Genomic DNA, 14,676 nt, shown 5'->3' with positions numbered 1-14,676 from the left:
GAACTGACAGTTCAGTTACTGGTTTTACTCTTTGAAAGCAACATCGTCTGATCTATAGTATGTATACTTGAGTTTCCTTAATGTGACATCTTTGATCTCTTGTTCTGAACCCACTCATAGCCTCAGCAATTTTGTGCATTAGCTGTTCAGGTACTCAGGGTCATAGGCACATACATTTATCAGTGTTTTGTGAGGAGCTGTGTGTTGCAATTTGAAAAATAAACATGGACTTGGTTAAGGTTGATAAAGCTTCATGGTTTCTCTGCTGAAGGTGCCATGGTTAACTAATTTGACATTTAATAGCTAAGACTGGCAGAAATTTATTTCAAGATTTTTTTTTAATCCCGTATATGAAGTAATACAGAATGATAGTCTAGGGAAGCACCAGAGAACATTGCACCGACTGTTGATGTGAACATTCATCTGAATTGTGTTGCTGTCAGGATTCTTAAAATATTTAAAAAATGAAAAAGCTTCAAAAAGTTTCTATGTTAAAACCATCAGTGCCCATGTTGCTTTGACTTTATTACATGGAATAAAGTCAAAGCATATGCGTGTGTAGTGTCCACAGTCTCTTCATCCGACATGTAATATTGTGTTTAGCAATAAAATATTTCTGAAACTGATCCAGATATGAATTTGTTTGCTGTATTAAAATTTGAGATACAGTTTTGTAGCAGTGAACGTCCTGTTTTGGCCAGGGGTCTTTCTTCTCCCTGTATGTGTGGAGGTTGGTTTTGTGTTTTCTTTGTTTGAGGGGTTTGGTAGTTAGTTTTTGCTGTTTCAATCATGAATTCTTTATGTGCAGGTCATTGTAATGAAGAGATCTTTGGGAGTTGGTTATGCTGCGGTGGACAATCCCATCTTCTACAAACCCAATACTGCCATGTTGTTGGGTGATGCGAAGAAGACTTGTGATGCCCTGCAGGCCAAAGTCAGGGAATCGTATCAGAGCTAAATACTGATTTATATTCCACTTGTGATTGTGACTACAGTTTTGTCACAGAGGTGATGGAAAACAAAGAGTTAGAAGAATCTCTTACTGTCACAATGCAGCCAGCATTTGGAGAAGACTGCATTGACTCCTAGGAGATCTAGTTCAGGAATGTAGGCTTTTATGAAAAGATGGACACATTAGCCCTTGAAACTAAATCTCCCATGAGGCAATGCATTAAAGAACAAAAATGTGCTTTTTAAGGTTAGCGTGGAGCTGTTAGAAGCAGACACTAACAGCTCCTGTTCCTCTTTCAGTAGTTATTGGCTTCTTCCTCTTAACTGTACTTCTGCCATAGACATTCACTAAAAAATACTGTGCCAAATTTGTATTCTCTCTTATCAAAGCTGTTCTTTAGCCAATGTGGACAAAACAACTATTTATTTCATCAAAATTTAAAGCAAAATTACAAACAGATGCAAGCAGATGCAAATAGATGCTTACATGATTTGAGATTCTAAACACAATATTCAGTTTATTTTGTGGATTGTATGGATGCCGTGAATCAGAAACATTTTAGGAAACTTAATTTTCTTTAAAATACAGTTCCACTTTTTTGTATTGCTCACATTATGTATAATGTAACACAGGATTTCAGGGACCTACCAAGTGATCTTCAAGCCTGACAAGGAAATGTACAATTACTTGCACTGCTTAAGTGTTTTGAGCAGCTGCTAAGTTCTCCATCTTTTCCAGTTGTTGTCTTTTTAAGTGTCTTAGGAAAAATATGGTCCAGTTCTGCAGAGGCAGAACGTCTGGTGTACCTGATCTGTTCACAGAATTTGGGCCACAGTGTTTCAGTTCATGTTCACTTAGACTTTTAACTGTATTTGCTACTTTAAAATTTAGTGATGCTTTCTTAATTAACATTTTTGTGATGCTGGAAAAGGCACTTTTGAACATATTTAAGATGCTGGAGTCTATTAGAGTTTTTCTAAATAAATAAGCTATTGTTTGGATAGCACAGACACATACCAAACTTAAAATCCAGTGTTTTGATTATTTGACTTCTTCCTAATCTAATTAAAGGCACTGTTAAATTCTCATAATAAGTTCAGCAAGGAATTAAATTATGACATAGATTGCTGTTTTGTTTTCCTTAAGTGTACTTGAGTGGAACTCAAATATTTGCCCAATAAAATTAATTTATCATTTTTCCATAATGATGTAGCAACTGTCCGTGGTGACAAAGGGTAAACAGAAATAGCTGTATTTGCATTAGAAAGCATTCATATCTGGGGATAACAAACTATTATGAAGTAAGCCTTGAAATGAATCCATTTTGATTGCTAGAACAAACATTTTTTATTATAGCGTGTATAGAGACCTCATAAAACATAGTATTTCTACTTAGCTACCTCTGTTTTTATCTGAAGATCACTTAAAAAATCACTTAAAACACAGGCTTTGAACAGGTAATGCATTAAGAAATATAACAATGTATGAAAGAAGTGACCCTTCTTGGAAATCTCTTTAATGTAATTTGAAATAAAAATTATAATGTAAGCATTAATATGTTGTACGCTGCAGGAAAAGACTTGTAATTGAATTTTAATTTGAAACATTGCGGCAGCTATATTTGAATTTAGCATATATGGCCTCTTAATTTCATTTTATTCAACTTTTCATTTACGTCTGCAAAAAATAGGTGGGAAAGGGAGAAGGTGAAAGACAAGGAAATAGTCTTCTATCTCTCTCCCTCCCACCTAAGCAAAAAGGGGATTTGAAGGGATTTAACATCCCAAAGCATTAATTTTTGTCTTGTCAAACTTGAAGTATCTAAGTGCGGTATGTCTCTGCTTATAAGTAGCTATTAGAAGACTTAGCTTTTCTTAAAGAAAACACAATGGGGCAGGGGTAATAAATTTTTTTTCTTCATATTTGGAAAAAACCCTATGCTGTTACATTGCATCAGAGTTACCCATGTTATCTTTGAAACTGTGCTTTATTATGGAGCATCAGGTAACTGTTGAAGTGCTAATAAAAAGTCAAATATTTTTCTTTATTCATCACTGTCTCTTCTCTCCTGTTGTGTTTCCTGAGGAGGTAAGTCTGAAATTATTTCTGTGAGTTAGAAGATCAAAATGCCACCCTAAGGTTCTTAAGATTGAACAACGTAGTGAAAAAGAATCATAGTGAACTATGCCTATTTTTTTTTTTTTATTTGCATGTTCTCTAAAATGCTCATTCTAGGTATGACTGATGTCACCTGACTTAAGCATCTTCACTATGAGCTTTTGAGAGAAGTTGATCCCGATATGTGTTTTCTTTTTGACTTTTAAAAAATAATAAAAAAAAAGTCTGTAAGAAGTAACTTGGCTTAAGTAGTTCATTTTCCATTGGCTGAGGTGCAAGATGAATCCTGTCTCTTTGAAGCTGATGCCAAGTAAGTTTGCTTTAGTTCTTAGTTATTTGGTTTTACAAGGTGGTCAAGTTGATTGCTGTGAAGGTTTCGGTTTCTGACTTCAGAATGAATGACAAAGGAGTAATTCTAGCTATCTGATAGTCAGGTCAATGGTATAGCTGCACAAGTCTCACATGCAGCTTTCATGTTTTCTTCAAGCTTTGGTCAAGCTGAGACTTGAGGTTTCTTTCAGAGGCTGCAGCCTGATGTTGATTCATAAGGTGACCTCTTCCCCCTTGGGGAAGCAGCCCACCCGGGGAGCATGTACCCACAGTGTGTGGATTTTAGTCTGACAAATGGTAAAGCCATAGTCTCTGTCCCTTTGTGGATCTGACTGCTAGTCTGAAGATTTTATTCTTTTTACCCCATGTCCAGCTGCTTGTAAATACCGAAGAAGTATTTACTCTAGCCTGCCTTAAGCAAGCTATGAACATCTGCTCAGGTTGTGGCAATGCAGTGAAGCAAGAACAAAAGGAGAGGATGGAGAACACTGTTCTCTTCAGCTGGAGGAACTGAAGACAGTTTGCAGTGTGTGTCCATGGCCATGAGACACCTTGGATTTTTTTTTTTTTAATACAAGTTTTTGCACTCCTAAAGTCACAGAGAAAATTAGTTTTAAAGGGTCCTCTAGAGATAATTTTATCCTGTCATCTGCTGAAAGCAGATCCAGTTTGCTCAGATTGCTACAAGCTTTGATTTGAACATCTCCTGGGTGGAAATCCAGGAGTTTGTTTCCCTGTTCCAGTGTTTGGTTCTTCCCATTATGAACAGTTTTTGTTTGTTTAATATCTAATTGGAATTCCCTTTGCTGTGAGTTGTGTGCATTACCTAGCCTAATCCTGTTACTGTGCCACTCTTGAGAAGTCTGTTTTCATCACTGTCTTATGGAAAACATCAGGAAGGTTCTGCCCATAACCTTCTAAGGCTGACAAACCCAGTTCTTTCAGTTTTTCCTTGTATGTCATGTGTGACTGATGGCTCCCAGTTTGGCGTGCTTCAATGTGTCAATGGTTTTGTGTACTGGAGACTGTAATCCAAATGCAACCTCACAAGTACAAAGTGTGGGGGAGTCAGGGCTTCTCTCACCTGCTGGCTGTATGCTCACTGATGCAGCCCAATATGCAGTTGGCCTTTGCTGCAAGGTTATGCTGCTCTGTCTTGGTGGTCTAGTGCAACCATCCTGTTTTCTACAGAGCTGTTTTCTAGCTAGTCAGCCTCTACTCTGCTGCTGTTTTTTGGATTATTACATTTTGGGTAATGGAGTTTGTATTTGCCTTGGAACTTAACGAGGTCCCTATCAACCTGTTTTTTAGCCTGCTGCGATGCCTCTGGTTGTCATGCCTCCCAATATATAATTTGTTCGTGCAATTTGCTAAAATCTGAGAGGTTGTGAGTGCTTTCCTTCAGATTGTCCATGTCAGTAATAATGATATAAAAGAGTGTTGAATTCAGTACTGACCCACTAGCAGGGCTTCATACTGTGATCACAACCATCTGTGCCCGGTGAACCAGCTAGTTTTCCACCCAGTCAATATTCCGTGTATGCAAAATACGTGTCTCCAGTATGCCTGGATACTGTGGGAAACCTTGTCAAAAGCCTTGCTAAAAGTCAAGGTATGCAGCATCAGTTTCTCTTCCTGTGTCTGCAGGGCCAGCCACCTCGCTGTAGAAGGCAGGTTGGTCGGGCATGATCTGCCTCAGTAAAATCGTGCTGCTTGTTGCTCGTTGCCTTGTCTCTCCTGAAGTTCCCAGTGGAGCTGGCTATGTAGCCTTCCCAGGGTCAAGCTTAGGCTGCCCGGCCTGTTGTTTCCCTGTCCTCACCCTTGCCCTTTTTCAGCCAGCAGCTTATTATTCAGATCAGAAGTTCTAATTTTGTAAAAGCTGCTGTTTCTAGCAGATTCACTGTTTACTTTCTGTCCTGAGAAGTACAATGTTATGTGCTGGTAAATTGGCTTTGTACCTTTTTGGAAGGGAGGGAAATTTCACACATTGCAAAGTGGTGAGATTGCAGTTATGTGATCTGTTAATCTGTCAATCTGTTTCTCAAATCTTGCTTTACTTTGGAATTTTAGAAACCATATAATAATCTAATGAGTCATACATATCTTGCTATGTTGGTTCCTTGTAGCAAGCATGTAATTCTGGTTCATTCAAATTGGGCAGCTGGGTGCTGAACCTACTTTTGTATTTTAGTTTGAATATTGAGCTGGCTTTTGGAGTGAATCACAGTTTTTTCTACTTGCTAGATTTTGTTTTTTGTTGCAGGGCCGTCCCTGAGCACACAAACATGGATTCTAAGCTAAAAGATGCCTTAGCGCTGTGAATGAACATTCAGTCTGTAGGACCAGGTTAGAGGTATTCCACAGTAAACACCCTCAAACATACAGGAGTGGATTTCAGATCCTCAGCACCAAGTGTCTTGTTTGCCAGGTTTGATTCTGTTGTGCCAGAATAATCACTATGATAGACTTCCAGATCTCCAGAGCATAAGACAGAATGAGATGATATAATTCACTTTCTTCCATTCTAAGGCTGAATTATTTGTAACAAGTTAACTTAAAGTTTAAATTCATAAAACCACTGCAAAACAAAGCTTTTTTTCTCTGCTAGCACAGGTATGCTTTTATGTAAGCTTTCAAATTCTGCAGTAAAACTTCACAGGAAGGAATTTGAATACTGGGCGATCTGGGCATTCAGTACCTAAACAGGCCAGTTCAAATACTCAGTTCATGAGATTTGCAATGAGTGTTCTTCTGATATTATCACTAGTGTGGGGTGGTTTAAAAAAAAATAGAAGTGGTAATGAGTTGCATAATCCCAACTGCTCTGTAGCTACCTAGAGGATGTATTAACTGTGTTAGACTAACGTGGTACATGGTTCTTCCTGAGAGGAAGATACATATTTACACATTTTCATAAATGGGCTTAGTAGTATTCAAAGCTTCAAGTTGCCAAAATGTGATGTTTTGAAGCAGCAAACCCAGTCAATTTTAAGGTATTACTTGAGAAATTATGAGACTAATTTGCAGCCCTTATTCTAGGGTGATGATCACAATGACTTATAAGGAAAGAACTTTTTCTCCCATTGCAAAGATAATGAGAAACATTAGGTCATGAGAAGAGAGTGAGTGTTAGAGGAGACACAACTACTCTGCTTTCTCTATTTCACTTTTGCCTGGAAGCAGATTTTTTTCCCCGAGAAAGAGGGGGATCATACTCTTCAACTGAAGCTAAGCATATGTAGTTGGTGTTCTTCCCTTAATGACAGCTGGTCAGTTTTATTTTTCCCCATGTACTCCAAGACTGCTCATCGCTCTCTACATAGTCTGAAACTGGGAACTCCACAGTCCAATTTTCTGCACAGCATATATAAATTAATACCCAGTTTTACTTACCTGTTAGCGAAATGTCTCTCTGAATTTACATTGTGAAGTTTTAAATTAAATCCTCTTGACACTTCTTTGAACTCTACAAAGCAGTTTTGGTTAGATAAAGATATGGAAATAACTATTAAACCTTATTTACCAACTACAGCTGCCTTTGGAATATTATGTGAACAAGCGGTACAAAATATATCTGTTATAAGTTTTGAAAATAGGGTCAAGTTGGGTCAGAAATGATAGGGAAGAAATTGTATGTCAGAGAAGTAGTCATGCTGCAAAGATCAGACCTTTACATCACATGAAAGTATAACTTTGAAAACAAGATTATACATGATGTAGTTCTGTTTGATATGCTGAATGACATTTACTAACAGTGTGATGTTTTATAATTAGGTGTGAGACCAGGAAAAGGCCCTGTGTGCCTCTTGACCTTTTTTTTTTTTTTTTCTTTTCTGTCACTTGTTGACAAAACTCATAAAACTGGTTATTATCCAAACCTTTCCCTGTTAAAGGAAGGAGGCAGCAAAGGAACAGGAGGACAAAAAGGCTGAGGAGGCTTCACACTCAGTAAGATGTGTCTTCTGAAAGAAGATTGCGGTTGAACTCTAGCACAGCATGAAATTAAGTTATTCTATTACATGGTCAGTCTAACCCATAATTTAAAAAATCCCTAGCAGAATGGAAACTAACAGCTAGTGAACATAAAAAACTCAAGCAGATGTTAAAGCTGTCTCATACAGTAATAACTAGCAGTTGCCCATTCTCCCTATTAAAATATTACAGATGTGGATGGAAAAAAACATTTGGTTTCCTGATTTTACATTCTCAGAAGCTCATTGTTGTCATAGGCCATGATAGAATGAACTTAAGTTTAAGTGTTTTATGGTGGACTTGCTAACGTGCAGACACAACACAGGAAGCTGGCTCTTTAATTTATAGGCACACCAACAATCCTTATTTTTCATCAGCATTCTGTCCCCAAATGTCTCCATTGAATTTTAATTTAGTGAACCATGTAATATGAGGTGATCTGGTTATATTTGAGTTTTAAAACCACACAAGTGTAATTGACATAGTGCAGTGCGCTAAGTATTGCTATAATTTCCATGTTGCACTCCTGATGTAACATGGACTTTTTTTTAACTCGCAGAGACAGCATAAAGCACACTTACTACCTGGTCAATTTGATCTGTGAACAGTGTTAAAATTACCCATGGGGCGGCTCAGAAACATTTTTTTTTCTGCAGGGCAATGAAGCAAGAGGTATCTGTTGCCTTTTTATCTACTTGTTAGTTTTTCGGTTTGTGTGAAATCATTACAGCATTTGGTATTTAAATGCTAACTTTTACTGAGGGGTCTCGTTTATGTTGTCTTCCAAAGAGTTGATCTTGCAGGAAACCATACAGTAGCCCCACCTTACTGTCCTGTATCAATAACTGTTGCTAAGCTATTGAAGGGAGCCACCTTCCAATCTCTGCTGGCCATTGTGGTTGGTCCTAGAATGTTACTCTGCTGCCCTAATATTTGTTTTCAATTATAAGCCTGCTATTTTACTGTGAGGGTGGTGATGAACTGGAACAGGTTGCCCACAGAAGTGGATTCCCCATCCCTGCAAGTGTTCAAGGCCAGGTTGGATGGGGCTCTGAGAACCTGGTCTAGCAGAAGGTGTTTCTGCCCATGGCAGGGGCTTGGAACTACATGGTCTTTATGGTCCCTTCCAACCCAAACCATTCCATGATTCTCTGATTCATTTGTTCTTTAAGATAACTGTAAGTCCCTTATATTCATTAAAGATCTGAGTAGAAAGAATATGACATCAGTGGAAGCTGATATGAATGAGAAACTTCAGTTTTACTTTGGAAAAACTCTAGCATGTTACCTTGAGATTACCATCGTGCTCATATAGACACATGTTGCAATTCCTTAGATTTATTAAAATGCCTTTTGTTAATAGGCTGAGCAAAACAATGTTGGGATGAAGCGGAGGTGACAGTGGAGACCAAACTACAGTTCTAAGAGCTTAGTGTAACACATGGTGAAATGCTGGAGGTAAAAAGAACTTGATTTTTTTGTTCTGCAGATGTGCTGGGTTAATCTCCCTGATGAATTGCAATGTACCCCTATGGATATGAAAGAGGCATCTGAAGTTTTTTGTCCTTTGTTGATAACATGACAAGTGAAATAGTTTTCAAGATGGGGTGAGTTTGGATCTTGTTAACAATCAGTTCTCTTTCATTCTATTCAGGGACCATCTCTGTGACTTTGGGCTGAATAGTTAAATCTCAGTGTTTGAATGGGCATAATATCGTTCAATTTCAGGAATGTACAATGGCTTACAAATAGCAACCGTTTTAAAAATAAAGTATGTAGTAATCTTAGCAACGCATTGTCTCTGTGCATGCATTCTTTTCAAAATAATTATCTTTAAAATTGTTGGCTCTTAAAAAGAGGAAAGCTGGATCTTTTACCAGCCAGAACCCGGAACACATATAGTCTCCAGACTTCTGTGTTGCTTTTGTGTGTGTTAGGTGATATTCTAGCATTAATTTTCACTAAACCTGTAGCAAAGCCTTCCATGAACAAGATAACTTCTCACTGCAAATAGCTGTAAAAGCATTTTAGCCTACTTGTCTCTCTAATTCAGAATTAAGTTGTAGTATTTGGAAGATACATCTTTGAGGTGTTTTGTTAGAGTTGGTCCTGCAGGCAATGCTTTTTCTCAAAAAAGGATGCTGGTGAGGTGCAAAAGTCAGCACTTGAGCCTCACTTTTCAACTAGTGTATGTATATATTTATTTTTTTATCTTCAAAATATACTGATTTGACTCTCAGCCAAACTTACCTAATAATATATTAGTTTAGGACAGGGAAGTAGCTCAGGTTTTGATCAGTTTGACGTTAAGTTTACCATACCTGAAGACTTATGTTCTTTGCAGGAAATACCGAAGCATTCTGCCAGAGTTTGAATTCATTAATATTTTTCCATTTCCAAGCAGAGGGTAATATCAGCTGCCTTTTGTTTATTTAGCTCTAAAATTTGCTTCCCTCATGGCTTTTACTTTTAAGAATAATTGATATTGGTTTGGAAATTACTCTTACGAACTTGCAGTATAGATTTTATTGGGTTCATTTTGTGGGTGAAAATTAGTTTTGCTTATTTTCTTAACTGTCTGCGTTTTGTGTTGGAGGAGGTGGCCATGGTTAATAGCAATGGAAACATGGAAAATAATTACCATGGTTTGCAAGCATTGAATAGTGTTGAATACAAAGATAATACGAAGGGACCAGAGACAAATAGAAGTTGGGCATCTAAAGCAGGTTCCCTGCCACTCCCCCCCCCAAAAAAAAAATTAAAAAAAAAAAATTAGGTTTTGTATGTTAAAGTTTTATCAAAATAAAGGCACAAGAAGGTATTTTATCCAGCCTGCATCTGGTGCAGTATCTACAAATTTCAGGGCTCCTGTTAGGAATTATTTGTGTCAATACATTTTATATTACGTATTATTGTATGTCAGTATTCACAAGCTGTCAAAATGAAGACATTTAAGAAATGTAAATATTGAGATTTTTATATTTGAAATATGAAATTCATGTTTTCTGGTTAAAGTATAGATGAAACAAATCATTATACCCTTACTGGATTGTATTTCTTGTGTGGATTTTCTTTTTTTTTTTTTGTTGTTGTTGTTGGTGGTGGTGGTGAGCAAAAAAAGGGATGTTTGAAAAGAAAGCCCCTTAAAGAACAGCATGATTCAGACCTCTGTGTCCCAGGGAAGGTCTGATGTGCCGAGAAGGGGAGCCCCAGTTTGCCTCACGGCTGCCCTGTGACGGTGACTCTTCTGCTTTGCAAGGAGTTGAGATCTTTGTCACCTCCAGCACTATGTAAGTGTTCAGGATGTGGAATATGAGCTGCCACAAAATAGCACATCTTTTAAGGCTAATAATTTTGCTGTAATTTATTAGAATTCTGTAGGAATAAATACTGTTGAGGTCCAAACAGTGGGGACAAAGCTCTGTGTGTTGGTGTGAGTTGTCAAAACATACTTGTCTCTACAAACACATTTTGCTTGAACATCTAAAGCTTTTACATGCTGCTGCCTGGTTACACATCTAGAGATTTTTTTGAAAGCTTGTTCCAGAAATGTCAAAGTTAGCTCTCTTTGGGTTAGCTTTTATTATCATTACCACTGAGAAATAATCCTGGTGCAGAATGTGTAATGGAGAAGCTATGACATTGTCTTCTGAAAAAGACCTTTCCTTCTTGGGGAGCTGGTTGGTTGTGGCCTGTTGTTTGGTGGCCTGTTGTTGTCATAACAGACTAGAAATGAAAGGGAGAATTGACATCTTTTATTGGGCAACTGATGTAGTTGGGAAAAGAATAGACACATTTTTCAGACCTCATTTTCTAGTTAGAAATGGCTTTGTACTCAGCTTTGGAGAGTGCATTAGCCTGAAAGCTTGTCTGGTTCTTTTCTCGGCTATACTGTTTGGCCTTACATTATTTCTTACAAAAATTGTTTTCTGTGGTATGCCCTGCAAACCTGTACCTTCTAACATTTCTTATTGCTATGGGATTGAGAATTATTAAATATTGGTGTGGTATTGAAGCTATCTGATGTGTTTTTCTGGCATTTATTCTTAAATGGCTTCGGTAATTTTTCTTTTTCTTGCTTGATAATGTTTTAATTTAAATCCTACAATCTTGAAAGTTCTTAGATAAGCATTTAAAATAGAATGCACATGTTACTGTTAACATAGCAAAAAAATGAAGCATCTTACTATAAGCTGCAGCCGATAAAGGATATTGTGCATGCATGGTGAACAGGTATAGAGATTCTATGATTCTGTATTTCAATGTAGAAATGCCTACTCAATTCAACTGTTACTATGCACTTTTGGAGAGTATTCTGTGCAGCACTTCAATATTTGATGTATAACACAAATAGGTAGCAAATTTTTTTGGAGTATCTTTAGGAAATCAACTTTCATTTGGTTTGTTGGGGGGTGAAAACAAGCTGTAACGTAAATGGCTTCGCGGTCCAATGTCACTGCAAATCTGAATGTCAAAATCCTCATTTAAATGTGATTTGGGCTTCCTAATCAGTATGTCATTCTACGTTTAGATTTTTTTAGTGGGGGTCCTGAAGGAGTTTCTGAGATAGAAAAACTGGTTGACTTGCTACGGGCTTGCACTTCAGCTAAACAGGGAGCAGGAGGAGGGAGGGAGAAAGATACGGATGGTGGAGCACCTGGGTAGTAATTGACGGCACCAACCACTGGGTGTCACTTGTTCCACATAGATATATGTGAGAAGTTAATAGTCTGGCATCAGAAAATTGTTTGCTTGTCTGTTGAGAACATGGAAATAGTGCCTAGGTGAGCACAGGCAGCAGAATTTTTCCTTCTCTGCCTTGTGCTTTTTCATCTGAAAATCTAGAGAGGTTAATTTAACGTGACATCTTGTTACTTTGAAGTGCAAGATGCTTGTAGCTGACTTTTGCCTCTGTTACCCTATGATGCTTCTTAAATGGTGTTTAGATGTTGGCTTTTCCTATAATGTGTAGCATAAGATGGCCATTGGGAAGGTATAATTTCTGCCGCAACCATGCTGAACTCCACCCTCTCTGTAACATTAACGTTGACTTGACCATGAGTTTGAGTCAAGGGAAATGTGGTTTTCACAACAATAGTTTTGATCCTCTGTGCATTTGAAGGCTTGTCTTAAAGGTGAAATAGGAACAAAAACTGAGAGGAAGTATTCTCTTCTTGAGGTAGTGATCATTCCCTGCAGAGTATCTAGCTAAGGAAATTCACCTCTTGAAGAGAATTCATGGCCAACATGAACGTGAGTCAAATCCTCACTGTCCTCCTGTGTGTTGACAGTTGTAGTTACACTTGATCTGATCATGTGCTGTGCACACACAGCTGTGCCTGTATATACGGCCTGTCTGCTATGTCCGTCCTAACAGCAGCATCTGATGGAATCATCAAGAGACTGGAGTAAAAAGAAGGGCATTCTCTTGGCTGAGTCACAGAGGACTGGGTAAGTATTTTTCGCTTATGAATCAATACATATACAGGTGACCCTCAACCAGAGCACGCTGTCCTGTCACTTCTTTTCTGTTCCTGGCTAAATTTGTATTTTTCTAGTAAGTATATAAAATAATAAAATATAAATAATGTTCTAAATATACTATCCAAATAAAATATAAAAGCATGTCAAACAAATATAAAATATATAAAACACATAATACATGTATAGATAGATCAAATATCCCATAATGAATAAGTTAATATAATTGCTGTCTTTACAGTATTAATATTACAGCCTTTCTGTAGTGTCAGAATGTTCTTTTCTACTGAAACGCTTCCTGTCTGGGTGTTAGCTCTTAACATTTTACTGGTATTTAGGATGTACAATTACATTTTGTCTTTAATGAAGTGAGGTCTACTTCTTTTAATGACCTCAGATTGAGCAGGTTTTTCCCATGTGTATTGAGTTGTTCTGAAGTGCTATGACATTCTCACAAAAAATCAAAACCAAACCAAATAAAAAAGCCCAGACAAAACTGTCACCTGTGAAACAACATTTAAAAAAATTGTCTAGTGAAAAATCAGTTCTGATTTTTATTTCTAACCAAAACTTTTTGTTCAAACTGAATATACACGTTGTTGTATCTTACAAAATTCTGTGCATGTGACTTTGAAGAATAGAAGTTCAAGTGTGGATCCAATCTAAGGCTCGTCAATTGTTAATAATTCTCTCCTGCAGGTCATTCGCCTGAAAGTTATGACATAAACACTTCAGTGATAGTGACTTTGCAGGCTACATTAATAAATTGCTGTCTTAGAGGTATATTTAGTTCTCTGGAAAACCTCTAGTTTTTACAGTAATATCTTGTTAGTGTGTTTAAAACTGAACTAGTCATATTTTCCCTTCTAGTTGTGTTTTCATCATCTGATGTCATCTGCTATTAAAACTCAAGTAAGGGCCACTGCATGGCAGGGTCTCAGGTAGCTCCTGGTTACCAGCTCTACAAACCTTTTTTTTTTGTGAAAGGATCGTCTCTTTCCAAGGTTCTTTTAGTCGATCTGAGTGTTTTTATGTCTGGCTTTTGATTGCATCTTTAATAAAATAGTTCAGTCTGGTCAGTTCTGTTGTATCTTAAATCTCTACAGTGGAGTTTTCAGTCCCAGTTTTTCATTACTCTTTGTAGTATTAATTTCCCAACAGCAAAGGCTGCCTCTGTCTGGTTATTATAAAACCATACTAGATACCAATGGAGACAACAGAGCTTGTTTAGTCTTAATTACATACAATTCAAGCAGTGTATAATGCAAACCTTCACTAATTTTGTTTTAACAGTTGAACGTATTGGTCAAATTTGGTAAATGATGCCCTAAAGGACTGTGCTACAGATTACAAGAGCTGAAGCATTTTGTCAGCTGCTTTCTGGTACTGAATATTTTAATTAAAAATGTGAGTGCAGCTTTTGTAATCACAAACATATGAGGAATGAAAAAATGAAAAGAAATTTAAAAATCAACTTTAATTTACTGTTGTGCACTTCAACTTTTTTTTTTTTTTTTTTCCTTGTAAAAGCTGTACCATGAAATTTAGAATGTTTTCAATAGAATTCAGATATGGAAGGAGACCACTGTCACCACCATGGCTGTTCATCGAGGTAAACTTTTGTGTGCTAGTTCTCCATTACAGTTTTCAGAAGAAGCAGTATTCATAGTTCATTGTATTCCATTATGACTTCACTAGTATCGGGCTGGTGTTCTGTATCACATTTGAGGAGGAGGGCAGGGGGCTGCTGCAGGAAACAGTGGCATCTGTTATGGCTCCATGTCCTGTTTCCCCATTTGCTTTCTGTCCTCTGCGCAGCGTGG

General features: G+C 37.4%; 1 protein-coding gene across 3 annotated transcripts in view; it reads left to right on the top strand.

The window, feature by feature from the left end:
• NNT (nicotinamide nucleotide transhydrogenase) overlaps positions 1-3,003 on the top strand; it is a 44,881-nt gene extending 41,878 nt beyond the window's left edge. For all 3 annotated transcript variants that reach the window (XM_082075377.1, XM_082075378.1, XM_082075379.1), the window contains exon 22: positions 809-3,003. In XM_082075377.1, the coding sequence (XP_081931503.1) occupies positions 809-958 (150 nt within the window). In that variant the 3' untranslated portion in view covers positions 959-3,003. The remainder of the gene's footprint in view (positions 1-808) is intronic.
• The last annotated feature ends 11,673 nt before the right edge of the window (positions 3,004-14,676 follow it).

The sequence above is a fragment of the Streptopelia decaocto genome, assembly GCF_964273445.1.
Source record: "Streptopelia decaocto genome assembly, chromosome: Z".
NCBI lineage: Eukaryota > Metazoa > Chordata > Aves > Columbiformes > Columbidae > Streptopelia > Streptopelia decaocto.
This window is presented reverse-complemented; position numbering and strand designations above follow the sequence as displayed.